Source organism: Castor canadensis, chromosome X (assembly GCF_047511655.1).
Source record: "Castor canadensis chromosome X, mCasCan1.hap1v2, whole genome shotgun sequence".
In the NCBI taxonomy this organism is placed as follows: Eukaryota; Metazoa; Chordata; class Mammalia; order Rodentia; family Castoridae; genus Castor; species Castor canadensis.
In genome coordinates, this window is record NC_133405.1 from 44,473,978 (window position 1) to 44,488,750 (window position 14,773).

Consider the following 14,773-nt stretch of genomic DNA (forward strand, 5'->3'; position numbering starts at 1 on the left):
ACTGCATTAGAGGATAATAGTTTTAAGTGAAGCCACATTTCTAACAAGGGGCCAGATAACAAGGATAAATGAAATCTGCAGACAGTCTCAGCGCTTCATTTTAGCCATTATTTATAATCTCTTTTCCTACCAAACCTTTTACTATGTAGCAAAATTGATTAATTTGTGTGTATCTCTTCTCTCTGTGCCCACATACTCTCTGATAGAGAAGTGAGCAAATAGAGAAATGGACAAGAGAGTAAAAAGGATGGAGCTGAGGCCAGGGTAGAGTTGGGGATGAGTAATCCCCAAACTGGATGATCAGTTCCAGAATAATCAAGATATATTTAAGGGTCTTGACATTAATCTTGATACTTAATCATTCTGAACAATGTTTAAAAAAAACAAAAGATTTTATAATATTAATAAAAATCACTTGTTTATGGAATGCTTCAGAATTAATATGGCTTTCATTTAACATGAAATAGGAATCTGTTGAACTGATCTAAATGTTCTCTCAGCACTCTTAGACAGAGCTCTGTTTAATTCCATATCCTCTTATCTATAAGTCTTACATTTAATTTACTACCATTTGAATTGATTTATAGCTCTGCTTACTAAAAGTACAGTCTTGATTAAAACAATACTGTTATGGCTGATGGACCGTGAAAGCATTTTTTTCCTCAGACCTTCTAATAATTTTGAAAGTAACCTGCAGAATCCTATAAAGCTACATTTTCAAATCTCCAGTTTTTGCCCACTTGGCTGTACTTTGGGTAGTGGTAAGATTAGTCAGAGATATGTTTGGTGGCATAGTTTTCCTAGATGCTGTCTCTTTATCCATCCTTAATAATACAGGGTTCATGTGATGGAGTTTTAGAGCAGATTTACTTCAAGGAATCGCAGTTCCCTAGTGAGCTGATCCTTTATCTACCTAATAACTGCATCTATAGCCTTTGCTTCTTGGGAAGATGCTGCACTGAAGGATTCTCTAATCTGTCAAAGGGAGGACTCAATTATTATGCACAAGGGTTACATTTTGGAGTTGCAGCTGTGACATATGCCTCCCAGAAACAATATGGATTTCATTTTGGTGCTCATTTTAGTGGAGATGACTTAATTTACAAAGCCAGTGATTTCCACAGGATGGCCAAAATTGGTCACTCTCTACAGCAGGGCATTTTCTTCTACCCTGTTTTGATTGTGCAGTGTGAATATTTGGTGACATCTGTGTTTCTTAGGAGTAAAGAAAATACTGTTGTTTGACAGGTGACAAAAAGCTATTATGCTTTGATCTGTTAAGAATGTTATTACTGTTCCCCTGATTCTATTAGTTGAAAAAATGAGTCACTCTGCTTTGGGCTTTATTGCTTTGTGGAGTGTATTTCTGACCTGTAAAAAAAAAGTTATTTCTAACAAAGCATTCACTTTAAAATCGCCATATTTATAAGGGCTTTCAGTTGTTCACAATCACAGGAACCCAGAAAAGAGTTAAAAGTACAAAACCAAAATGAGAGAATTTTTATTTTAAAATCAAATTTGATGGTGGAGCCTTTTCATAATACAAAAGTAAAAAAAAGCAATCTTATTCATGATTAATTTTTATTTTGTTCAGCATGTCCTTTGATTTTGTTCTAACCTCATATAAATAGCTTTATGGATGTATAAGTCACATACCATACAATTAGTCTTAGCCTCTTTTAATTGTTAAATTACTAGGCTTTAAAATCTCTGACATTTTTGTTGAAGAACACAGAATGTACTCCTATGAAGAAAAGATTTATGTTTTTAAATTACCCCTCCATTTACCTTAATCATTTTTCCCAATACATAGCCATAGTTTGTCAGAATGAGGGTGATTATTAGAGGTTATCTAGTTCAAGTAGAATAAAAATCACCTGGGGAATTGTTCTTTTTCCAAACTATACTTGCTAAAGCATGAAACATACTGCGTTTTTGGTAAACTATTTAGCCCCTTCCCCCACTCCATGTGAGTCAAATCTCACTTATTTTGTCTGACACTCTCATCTCACAGATAGGGATACATTCGTTCCCTCACAATTTTGACTGGACATCTTAATAAACACCACAATTCTTTTCAATTTTAACATGACACTTTTTTGATAAATAGAGTTGAAGATTCAAAAATCACTTTGGTGAATGATAGAGCATAGATTACTTGTTTAAAAAACAAATTAGAAAGAATCTGATATTATCAAAGAAAAAAATGTCAAAGTCAATGATCAGGAAATCAGTATACCACAAGTGTTGCAAATCTGTCATTGCCTCAGTACTATGTCAGGCGCTGGGGACATTAGTAGATGCCCTTTTATCCTGGAGATGCCTGATAGCTAAGCATTCGTATTTCTTCTCAGCTGTCCACACTCATTTCCCACAGGGTCTGGGAGGCCTTATTGTGTTAGTTGTTTAAATAGTTGCTCTGATTGCATTTTTAGCAGAAGAATCATAAGACTATTGATATTAAATAGCTAGAAGAAGCAGCCACAGATATGTTTTAATACAGAACATAAAGTTCTCAGAAGATCTGACAGGCTCTTATGGATGGATGTGTGAAGAAGACCCAAGGAAAGAAAGAAATGGATTTCCTAGAGGATTTTTTATTCCTAAAAAATTGGAAAATTTCAGGCTAAGGATAGACTCAGCAAGAGGTTTTCATTGACCTGTTTTCTTCTTCTAGATCTTTACATTTATACACATAGAATGGATAAGGATTTATGGCTTCACTCATCTGCTCTGAAAAGAAGGTTCTGTTCTAGGGAATAGCATTCATCTTGTCTTACATCTGGCCTCCAGAATCTTGGACAACCTGACACCCCACTTGAGAACTGTTGATCTGAGACAGCCACAGATTTGGGAGAACAGAATGGGGTGATTGTGCTTTTGAAATTTCATTTCTATTACTAGTGTTTACAAAGAAATTAACAATTTTGAGTGGTCATTCTTAAGCTGTATGCGCTATTCTGTGTGAGAAATGAGGGGAAAGGACAGCTTCCTTTTGATTGTATGCTAATAAAATGGAAAATCACAGTACTTTTAAGAAAGCATTATCAAGAAATCGTCCATACTTACTCAGAAGACTACTAATATGTGGCATTGTAGAAAGTTTGCTGTACACTTTAAAAAGCTACATTGGGTCTATGGTCATACCATACTGAACAGCTGGCTCTCTAAAAAGTTACATTGGTTTCTGTGCTAGGTTATAGAGAAACTATAATAAAAAAAAAAAGCCCTGCCATAAAGTGATTGGTCTTTATTGCTCTTAAATTGAAAGGTACCATGTGATGTCCAGTCTGGTTGTTTTCCTTATTTTTTTTCAGTTTTGTCTGACAGTTGTTTGATTGCCTACATATAAATCAGTGTTTGAAAGGGACCAGACAGTTTGAGAGGGGTTTCCCTTTGTCTAGTTCCTTATTGTCATGAGTAGTAATTTGGGAGTTGGGGTAGAATTCTTGCCACCAACTGGTCTTCCTCTGTGCACAACCCCAGAATGGTTGTTCCAGTTTTCAAACCAGAATAGCGTAGCCCAACACATGTTGGGCATATACAGATCAATATTTTCAGTCTCTATGGACATAGTAATGGCTTTCAAATCCAAAGTCAAAGCTTTGGATGGAGAAAACTGATATGCACTTCCAAAAACTAGGAGAAAAGGAAGAACCACATTCTCTTGAAGTTACATTTTAACTTTTTATTTCTGTTTCTATGAAGAAGACTGTACTAATAAAACTGCCAATTTCTTTCAGGTGGGTGTACATGGCATTAGAATAGAATTCATCAATGAAAAAGGATCAAAACGCACCGCCACCTACCTACCGGAGGTTGCAAAGGAGCAAGGTCATTGTTGTACTTTATTTCATGTGATCTGATGAAGAATTTAAACAAGTAGACAAATTGAAATGCAATATCTGACCTTGCAGTTATGTCTGATAATTGATCAGTGTCAAATTACAAGAAGTGACTCTTCTAACACTGCCACTGCAATGTCTGTATCAAAGCTGAATCTCTGCACCAGAGTTTGACAGGATAAACTCATAAACGCATACTTTTATAAAGCAAAGATTTATAAAAGTTGAGCTTTATTTAGGCAAGAGTTTGCTACTAATTTGAAATGCCATTTTCCCATATCCCACTGTGCTATAAGTAGTCTTACGGCATAAATAAGCCTTTAGCTTGACAGACAGCCACACGATTCACTATCATTGTCTGAATCTAATGTTTCATTCTTAGGTAGGTGGTTGCCATTACTCATTCTGATAATATTAAAATTGCAGGTTTCCCATTAATACTGGGAGCATTGTGAATATATGAAGTATAATTGTTTTGTATGCTTTGTCTACATTTCCTAATCAACAAACATTTTCTTATTTCATGAATATAACATAGACCTTTATGAACCAACATTGCAATACAAACTAACTTCACTCTAGAATTTTGTACTTTCTAGCCACTACCAAAGTCTACTCTCAGTTAGCTGAATTGAATATCTTTTTTATTTTACAGAGCTTTCCTTCACATGAGAAAGCATTTAAAATTTGGTTTTCCTATATTCATATAAATGTGAGGTATATAACAGCCAGCTTTAGTATCATTGAATCCCCAAAGAGAAAGTTAATCTTTAAGGCAGTTATATGAAGATTTATTTGGGTTGCTTTAGAAAATGTCTTCATCCTGCACTATCAGTGACTTCATAAAGTGTACATAAGAGAGAGAGGGCCTCAGACATTAGGATACCATGTATGTCGAGACCAATAAAAATGACCTAGGATATTGTACACAAATATACTTGATTAATTACATAAAATATCATTAAGACCAGCAATTACAATGAGGTAATGTGAGAGTCCTAAATATGACTGAGTTGTCATAATGACATTTAGGCTTTTTCCTCTTTTGAAGATGTCATTGTTAGAGGATAGTATATTGGTTGTGGTTTGTTACAGAGACATGACTGAGCAATTGCTGCTAGTCTCTTAGGGTCCTTACCTCAAATGTGGTTGAAATAAAGAAGTAAACTTTAGACATTGTTCTGGATAGTTAGAATTTAGGGTATATGGTGATGAACCTGCTTCTGTACAGGATGAAATCTTAGATGTTCTTTATGATTATTTTTAGGACCAAAGGAGATGATGACATTTGGTGACAGTGATAGCTGACCTGTACAAAGTGATTTTGTATTTAACCAAGGGTGCTTGTGACATGTGCTTAACTGATATTTTATCTAATTGACTCTCCACAGGATGGGACCATATTCAGACCATAGACTCCTTACTGAGGAAAGGAGGATACAAAGCTCCGATTACTAATGAATTCAGGAAAACCATAAAACTGACCAGGTACAGAAAACATTCCCCACTAATGCTAACTAGTATATTTCCAAGTGCATGCCTATAATCTTTTGATTTCTTTGGTCTCAACTATACTACTTTTTTTTCTGAATCAGTAGAAATGTATGGCGGGGCCAGACACAGGATGGATACAATAAAACTCTGCTTGGCAGAAAGCTTGAGTGATCTATGAGGCCATCATTCCCATCTTTAGCTCTGTGTGATTAGCCTCATTTTATACCAACAAGCCCTCTGAGATTTTAGACTCCCTTATTGGGAGAAGGACCAGAATTAACTATTTGCTAGCTTTTGACATTATCTAGCAGAATCCCAGATAAGCAGTCCTTAAATTTGAATTTAGCTTAAAATTTTGGCAGGGATAGAAATCTACCATAAAAACTTGTTCAGAAACACAATTGAGCTAAACTTGAATACTAAATAACTTTTAGCATGGAATAATAGAGAGGTTTTTTTAAAGGAAAATAGTAAGCATTTTAGGAAAATGGGTTGCCGTTTCCATTTATTTCAGTTCTAGAGAACTGAATTGAATACCTATAGTCTAAAAATGGACTATTCTCAGCTCTGAGCAGTTACAAATTTGAAAAAGCTCCATCTCTGTTCTCTCTGAGTTTGTAGTTAAGGAGAATAAAAGGGCATGTCCAAAAATAATTATTACTATAAAGCAGAATATGATGGATGATGTAAGATCATGAAGCCAGGAAAGTGGAATCCCAGGAAGGAGTGAAAGGGTAACAGAAGGTTACAAAGAGGAGGTGGATTAGGGGTGGGCTTGAAGTATGGGTTGAATATTTCACAGGTGGAAGACGAAGGAGGAAGAGGGATTTCCTGGAGGTGTTGTAAGTCGAAGCATGTACATGGCAAGTACAAAGCAAGTTCTAAGGAATGTGAAATAGTCTAGTTTGCCTGGTCTTTCAGTGCACCTAGAGCAGACAGTGATTAGGAAGAAATATGGCCCAGAAGTAAGTTGGCTCAGACCACAGAAGGTCTGGCATTCTAGACTAAGAAGTTTAGGCCTGATTCTATAGGCATTTGGTAGCCATTGTAGGGTTTTAAACAGTTATATTTGGAGAAGTGTACAATTGGAATTGGAAACAGGAAAATGAGCTGAGACATTGCTGTGATGATGATAATATCTGTCTCAGCAACCCAAAAGTTGTGGCCTTTAACTAGAACTGTGGCAATAGGATGGGAAGAAAGGCAGGGACAGATATGAAAATATTGTGGAAGAAATGGCAGGACTCGGTCATCATTTAGAAGTAAGGAAGTCAAGGGTTTAGTCTAGCTAAAAGAGATCAAAGTCATCTCTTGAAGGAAGGTTGGGACCACAGGAGAAGACCTAGGCTTATGTATCAATTGTGGATTTGAAAGTACTTCCTGGGATATCTATATAGATACGTCTAATAGGACATTGAAAATGGGCATATGTAGAGCTCATGGCTAGAGATGATGCCTTGGGATTATTTGTAAAGAGGTCATAGTTGAATCTGTAAGGATTAGGTTCATTGAAAGGGGTAAAGTATGTCAAAACAACTAAAGATAGAAACTAAGAAAATCCTTCAAGGCAGAGGTAGGAGGACAAAGAGATAAGAAGCCATCTGAGTGACAGGGGGAGATCCCAGAGGACTAGAGAACTTCAGAAAGGGACTGGCAAATGGTTATCATCATGGAAAGGTCAAACAGAATCAAGCAACCTTCTGACAGCTATATCTATGGAGGAGTAGCAGCAGAAACCAAGGAACACTGAGCCAGGGAGTGTGTGAGAAGAGAGCTGAAGGTAGAAACTAGACATTACTCTCTTGAGAAGTGTGGCTATGAAAAGAAAGGTAGACATGGGGAAAAGAGAAGGTTCGGGTACCAGTATTAAGAATAGTCATCACTTAATGGCAATGTGTAAACAGAGAAAGGAATGTTAAAACAGAGAAAGGGGAAAGATGGAAGATATCTGAAGAAAAATAGTCAAGTGAATAAGATGGATATATGATGGTAAACGATTGGCTCTCCCCTACTCCTTCCTATTTGAAAACCAGGGCAAAAGGGGCTATAAAATTCCTAAAGCACTTTGGATTCCTGTGTTATGATCTTAGCTTGGCTACTTACTAGCTGTGTGACCTCAGGCAAGTCATTGTTTCTCTCTAGACCTCGGTTCCCAATCTGTAAAATCATCTTAGTCCCTCCTAGCTCTGACAATGGCATGTCACCCGTTTCTTGACATTACTGTTCTCTTCCCTGACTTTTTTTCAGGTACCGTAGTGAAAAGATGACCTTGAGTTATGCTGAATACCTTGCTCATCGCCAGCATCATCACTTCCAAAATGGCATTGGGCATCCTCTTCCTCCATACAACCATTATTCCTGACACTGAGCCGCACAACCAGTCACTGGGCCTCTCTGCAGACCTCTTCCCAGGAGACCCTACACCTTCTTGGTCTAGCTATCTCTTTTACTGTACCATTTTATGATGATAGTTTCCGTTGCCATGGTGAAGCATCGACATCATCAATTAAGATCATCATGGTAACGGGTAGGAAAGTGGCATTTGTTCAGAAGATCCTGTTTTATTATTTTAGGTCATTGATTTTTTTTTGCAGCATATATAACTTTTGGGGTTTTCTTTCCTTACAATATTATATAGAATTTTGTTTTCTTATCTCAATCAGGTTTCTGTCTTTCTGCCCTTCTTGCCTCCCTTCCTTTTCTTCTTTTTTCGTTCTTCCTTCTTTTGACTGTGGATGGAAGGAAGTGTGCAGTTTCTAAGGATATTATTTAGGTTTGTCTTTAGTAAGTTTGCCTCAGTAAGATAGTTATTTTTTGATAGATGAGTTTGGGAATACTGCATATCAAATTCAGGTATTTGTATATTTCTCTTGAATTTGCCTAAAAATCCCTTTGCTATGACAGCTTAGTATTTGGGTCATCACACCTTAAGAATATGTTTTTCCTATGGTTAAAATACATGAACTTTAGTTCTAGTAGAACACATTCAAAGGTCCATGATAGGGCTTGTCCAGAGAGTAAGAAACCATTTATGCCTACTGTGCTGGTTATCACAGACAAGAGAGACTGCCTCATCACTTTACAGAACCAACTTACAAACTAAAACACTGTTTTAAGAAAATACAAACTACCTTTCAAATAGTCTACACAAATCATTTTGAAGAGCAGTAAATATTAGGAAGAATGCAGATGCAGAATTTAGTGCCTTTGAGAAGAATATAATTAAGTGGAATTAAGAGGGGTTAGAAAAAGGCAATTTAGAGAAATATTCTTATAAAATTTTATCATTTCTATATTTAAAACAACAGATTAGACAAATTCCTTACTCTGAAGTATTTTTTTAGCTGAAAAAAATTTATTTTGAGCAAATAACCAAAAAGACATTTGTCTATTTTATATTAATTTAAATTTGTCAGGTTTCAATAAGTCATAATTGGCCAGAGACAATTTTAGTTACCATCTAAAGATATGATAAAGATAATCTAGTGAAAGAAAAATTCATACATACCATGATTTCAGGTATGTTTGCCTGTCATGGAGATAATACCAGAGTTTCAGAGATACTATAAAATAGCTTGAATTTCTTTCTGCACTACATACTTTTGATAGAAACACATTTACTATGTTCATAAGATGTTACGTTATACCTGTAAAAGTGGAGTTGGCATTCAGATATACTATAGTTAGAGCCCAGCTCATTTGCAGGAGTAGTCTTCCCATGATGCGTATAAAGAGAACTTAACTGGTGTCAATAGAATTTCCAGTTTTTCCCAGGAAAAATCACAGATGACTCTGGAGAAAGATGACCTTCATTTTATGGTAGTATATATGTATGTGTGTGTGTGTGTGTGTGTGTGTATATATATATATATATATGTATATATATATATATATATATATAGAGAGAGAGAGAGAGAGAGAGAGAGAGATGGATAGATCTATATATCTATTTATATATAGATCTATATAGATACTTGGGGAAATATATATATATAATTTTTTCAAACGAAATCAGTATATCAAGTGATGAATAAAAGTATGCTGCAGAATATATATCCTAAAACTATAAGAAATGTCACTGAATATTGAAATTATATAGCTTATACTTATAGTTGCTGTGACAAGTGACAGACTGCTAGTTCAGAATTCAAAAATCCTTTTCTAGTTTATGAGATAATTGATTGAATCCCTTCTGCTTGCTACGGGGACAAAGCATACTACTTCAGCGTTTGATGAGCGTTCTTAGAAGTTTAATGGTATTCCTTCATTCACAGCATCCATTGTTGAAACAACCATTATCAGTTGTGATGCCTTAACTAAGAAGCCAATTGCTAGCTAGCCTGAAATGCAATCTTGGTAGCCAGTTCTATTGAACTTAGAGATTAGTCAGAACAATTTAGTTGTTGGACTATAGGAAGAGATTTTGAATCCTGTCATTTCTACTTGGGAGCATTTTGGAGTAGTCTTTCAGTACAAAAACAAGTGACTACCTGATAGAAACTTTTCTTGCCCTTATAGGGAAACTGAGCACAAGATGAATGATATTGTTTGCTGCAAAAAAAAGGTAAATGAAACAAATGGAAGAGAGACAAAATAGACCAATATTGTTGTGAAATCCATCTTATCCATCATCTCATCAGTTAAACAGGCTCAGGCTCCTTGTCCTGGGTGAGCCTATGGTTAGAAGTTTTTTTAAAGAAAAGATCTATTGCATACATATATGTGTGTGTGTATACATATACTTACACGTGCATACACACATATGTGTGTTTATGTATTTATAACGGTGCTAATCAATCTTGAGCAGGTCACGTGACTGGTCATGCGGACTCTAAAATCATATCAGATTTTTTTAAATCCTTGATATATGCAGATGTTATACAGATTTTTCTTACCAGTGTAATAATGTTATACTGAAGAAATAACCATCCTGCAGGCTTCAAAGGACGAGGTCAGCAATATTTCCCACATGGCTTGGGGGAAAAGGATAGTTTTGTCTTCTTTTGTATTCAAGTTGATGCACAGTGCATTTTTTTGTGTCTAAGTAACTGTTGACTAAAAGACTTTGTAGTGTAAAGGGTGTACAAACTGTAATGGTGTGCTTCAAACAAACTCTAGACCCTTTCATCTTTGTTGTATATTACAAAGCTGTTAAATACGTGGTTTGAATTAACTTTGAACATGTGGAAATATGTAGCACGTGTCTTTAACTCGGATGAAGATTCTAATTGCACAGGTCGTATCCTAGCCAGTTGTGGTTTATTTGTTCAGAAACACAAATGTGAATTGCACTCTTATCACCAGAATATTGTATAAGTTCAATGATTTTTAAACAGCTCAGAAGTAATACTTGAACTTCATTTGAGTAGCACAGAGTTTACATAGCCCCCTTTAAATGTTAATTAGTTCCACTTAAGTTTTCTGTTTTCAGATGCAACTGGGTATTTTTCCTCTTGAAAAATAGTATGTTTCTTATTTTGGTATGTAGCAAAAGCCTTCTATTTTTGGAAGGCTTTTTTTTGTTCTTAAACAAGGTCAGCCAGGTACCAGATTGTAAAAGAACAATTGCCCCCCACCCCACCCCTCAAGTGGCCTTCTGAATGCACAAGAAACGTGCTACTGCCCTCTCTAGTCTCCCACACCATGAAAGGTCAGTGAAATTGATCAAGTACAAGACTTGCTTTCTTCCCTCCCACCCCATTTAAAGCAGTTTTAAGATTTTCAGTCCAGTGTATACGGTCCCAATGTCCAGCACACCAGAAGTTTGTATACTGGCCTTTGTCTTCTAATGTGCAGGAAATTTGAAACTGTCATCTGGAATAGGTTCCATCTCTTATGTGTGTTAGATCAAACCAAAGAAGCCCCCAGCCATGCCCAAATGCTGCTTCAAAAGCCTGCCTTCCAGTCCTTACAAAAACCTTGCAGGATTAAATGTGTTAACTTTTTTATTTTTGTACAGTTTCTAAGTGATTTTTGCTAGTGATGTTAAACTGAATTAAGTTTATTTGAGGGGTGTGACACCTCCTCCATTTAAATAAACTGGTGACTTTCCTTTTATTTTTTAAAAAGTAGAAACCCATTGTGTGCCTCTCAATTTAAGGGTTTCTGATTACATTATTCTTAAGACCAGCATTGATCCTTTATATACAAAGATATGTTTTCCTTGTTTTTTATTACTGTTTCAGAAGAAAATGAACCTTTTATTTTGCTCTGGACCCAGTAACTGCGCTGGTACATAGACGCACTGAGAAAATAAACTTTTGTAACCACCTCCGACTGCTTTTGTATATCAAAGTTGATTAGTTTTGAAATATTTGGATCTAGTTTCTAAGTTATTTTAGTGTTTTATATGTTCCCCAAAATTATTTTGAATCAGTCACCAGCATAATGAGTTCTTGGTGATGCAATGGTGGGACTTGTAATGAGCAAATGCTACCTGGAGTAGCTCTTCTTTTCCCTCTTTCTTAGTAACATGTATTTGATTACAGTAAGACACCACAGATTACCCAACCTCCCCATCAATATAACTAAGTCCTCCCTCCTTCCACATTTAATTGCTTAATAGTTTAAAGAAACTATCAGAAATGGGCATTTTATATGACATGTATGGCTTTAAAATATTAAAATGAGCAAAAAGAAAAAAACAGGTTTATGTGGGTCTGTAAGGTATGGCTGAGGAAAGATATTGTAGTAGTTTTGACACTATTGTTACTGCCTTTAAAATCATTTACCCAATAAAATGTTAAAACCAAGTTATCATTTGTTGTTTATTTAACCTGCCTGATCATAACATCTTGGTCTCATTGGTACTTCTTGGTAAAAGGTTAACAGGGGAAGACTAAAACAGTATGGTTAGTAGCAGATCTGGATTTCATTCCAAATAGCACTTGGGAAAGCTTGCCTGCCTGCAGCTGCTCCCTACCATACGAATGGCAGATGGCACCCTTGTGCCTAGTCCTGAATCCTGGCTTGGTGATGTAGATAAACCTTTATTTGGACAATCTAACCTGTCTGTGGATCTGAGGCAAGCATATGACTTGTATTCCAGTGGGGGAGCTTAGCTGAGCTTAAGCCTTCTCTGGCTAGCTTCCAAATCAGTCCCCTTGGTGTGCTGGTGGTAAACAGTACCAGTGCTACACAGGAAACCACCTGATGAGGTGGGAACCCTTTTGCCATCAAGGAAGCCTTGGCCATTGTCCAAGTACAGGACAGACTGAAAATGCCCAGTATATGGCGTTCTCGTACACTAGGCGTGCCATACGCTGAAACTCGGCTCCACTCACTGGGCCAGGGCCAGGCTGGAACCTCCATCTTAACTGGTGTTCACAGCTGGGAGAAAGTGCCTGAGTGTGCTTTCAAGAGCTAGGTAAGAGGGCTGAAAGAGTGGCTCACGTGGTAGAGCACCTGCCCAGCAATGTGACACCCTGAGTTCAAACCCCAGTACCATACACACACACACACACAACATATGAGTCTATATCAAGAAAGGGAGCATGTGGGGTGCTACCTGTGGCAGATGCTGCCCCTCCCATGTTTTTATGCAAAAGCTACCACCAAGGACGTCATTGAAATACCTCTGGCTCTTTCTAAATCGTTCACATTTCAGGATTAGTTGCTAGTTGAATATATACATGACACTTTTCTGTTTGATAACACAAAGCCTTGGTACCTACCATGTGAGTGTTACGTGCTTATGTCAACCATGGTGGCTAAAAATAGCCACCTCAAATCCTACAGGACTATTGTGGTTGGGGCTAGTACTCCATTAAGGCAGCCATTAGTTCAGGGTTTACTCATTTTCATCCTTTGTGTTTAATGGGACAAGATTTTTTTAATCATTTAGGCAATACTAATAGGATCAGGTGGAATGAGATAATTTAACGAGCCCATGTCATACTTTTTTTTTTAATAGCATTAGTGCTGAACTCAATGGTCTGGATAGATTTCATCTTCACTAATCACACTCCACCTACTTAAATTCTTCCTAGAATTTCAGCATTTCCTCTTTAGATTTCATGCCCCACTGAACACCTCTTAAACAGTTCTGCTTCAGAGGGCAAGCATGGCTGTGTGGGATGAGGCAGATCCTCTTCACTGATGGGACATTTTGTCATGTCTGTGGGATTCCATCAGTGTGAACTAGGGAAAGTACCCTGGGGAAATCACACCTGGCTCAGAGCAGCCAGCCAGGAGAGGTAGTGAATAGCTCCTCCCATTTTCTGCAGCTGTGAGCATACTAGCTGAATCCAGTGCAGGTTTGGATTGGCTAAACTCTCATAGCTTCGCATCTGTTTGCTCAGGCTTTTCACCTCCAAGAGGTAAACCTGACTGGGAGGATAAATGCAGTGGAGGCAAGTCCTCATTATACTGTTTTTGGCCTTCCTGGATACCTGCAGCTCCATGGTACAATCTCATGTTCCAGACCCCAAGTGTGATGGGAGAGAGATCTCAGGAAATGGAAGGAGTTGCCTTAAGTCCCAAGCACTGCTCAGAACCCAGCCTACCTCCTCATCCCAAGAACTTGATTCTAACCTTAGAGCTCGGTAGTAGAGCACTTGCCTAACATGTGCGATGCCCTAGGTTCAATCTCCAGAATATGCAATTCTCTCACCTTGTCTGTGGGGAATACATTCCAAGCCCCCCTCAATGGATGCCTAAAACCTCATATAATACCAAACCCTACATGTACATATATATGTAAGTGTGTGTGTGTATATATACATATATATGATATTTAATTTTTAAATTAGGCACAATAAGATTAACAACAATAAAATAGAGCAATCCTACCAATAAACTGTGATGAAATTGCCAGCATCATTAGTCTTGCATTTGGGGTCATTATTAAGTAGAATGAAGGGTTACTTGAACACCAGCACTACAACAGTCAGTGTGATGACTGAAACTGCTACAAAGGTATAACAAGGTGGGTAGCATATACGGTGTGGATATGCTGAACACAGGAGTCATTTACATCCTCAACAAGCGGGGGTGGAATGGTGTGAGGTGTCATCGTACTACTCATGATGCAGTTTCAAACAAGAATTTATTCCTAGAATTTTAGATTGTGGTTGAGCACAGGTAATGAAACCACAGAAAGCAAAATTGTGGATAAGATGGAGACTACTGTATAATGTTCAGAGAATATTAACTGTGTACCTCAAATTGTTCAAATGGATCTACCCAGAGAGCATGTGGAGGGCATGCAGTTTATAGAAAAACCCTGCTGTGCACTTTCACATTCCCACCCTGGTAGAGGGTTACTTAGTTTGACAAGGGTGAAATGTGGAGCATGCTCTCTAACAGGACACATCTAGGTCACAAGGGGCACATAATTTGATCAGCCATTTAGTCTCCTTTCATGGTAGAAGAAGGAACTCTGTTTTCTAATCAAACTCTTACTTGGCACCTCATTATGTTAAAAATAGATTAAA

At 37.2% G+C, this 14,773-nt stretch overlaps 1 protein-coding gene across 1 annotated transcript in view; it reads left to right on the forward strand.

Annotated features, from left to right (window-relative positions):
• Positions 1-12,091, forward strand: part of Ammecr1 (AMMECR nuclear protein 1) — a 114,742-nt gene extending 102,651 nt beyond the window's left edge. The window contains exons 4-6 of the mRNA XM_074063156.1: positions 3,744-3,834; positions 5,237-5,333; positions 7,587-12,091. Coding sequence (XP_073919257.1) covers positions 3,744-3,834; positions 5,237-5,333; positions 7,587-7,701 — 303 coding nt within the window. The 3' untranslated portion in view covers positions 7,702-12,091. The remainder of the gene's footprint in view (positions 1-3,743; positions 3,835-5,236; positions 5,334-7,586) is intronic.
• Positions 12,092-14,773: the final 2,682 nt, after the last annotated feature.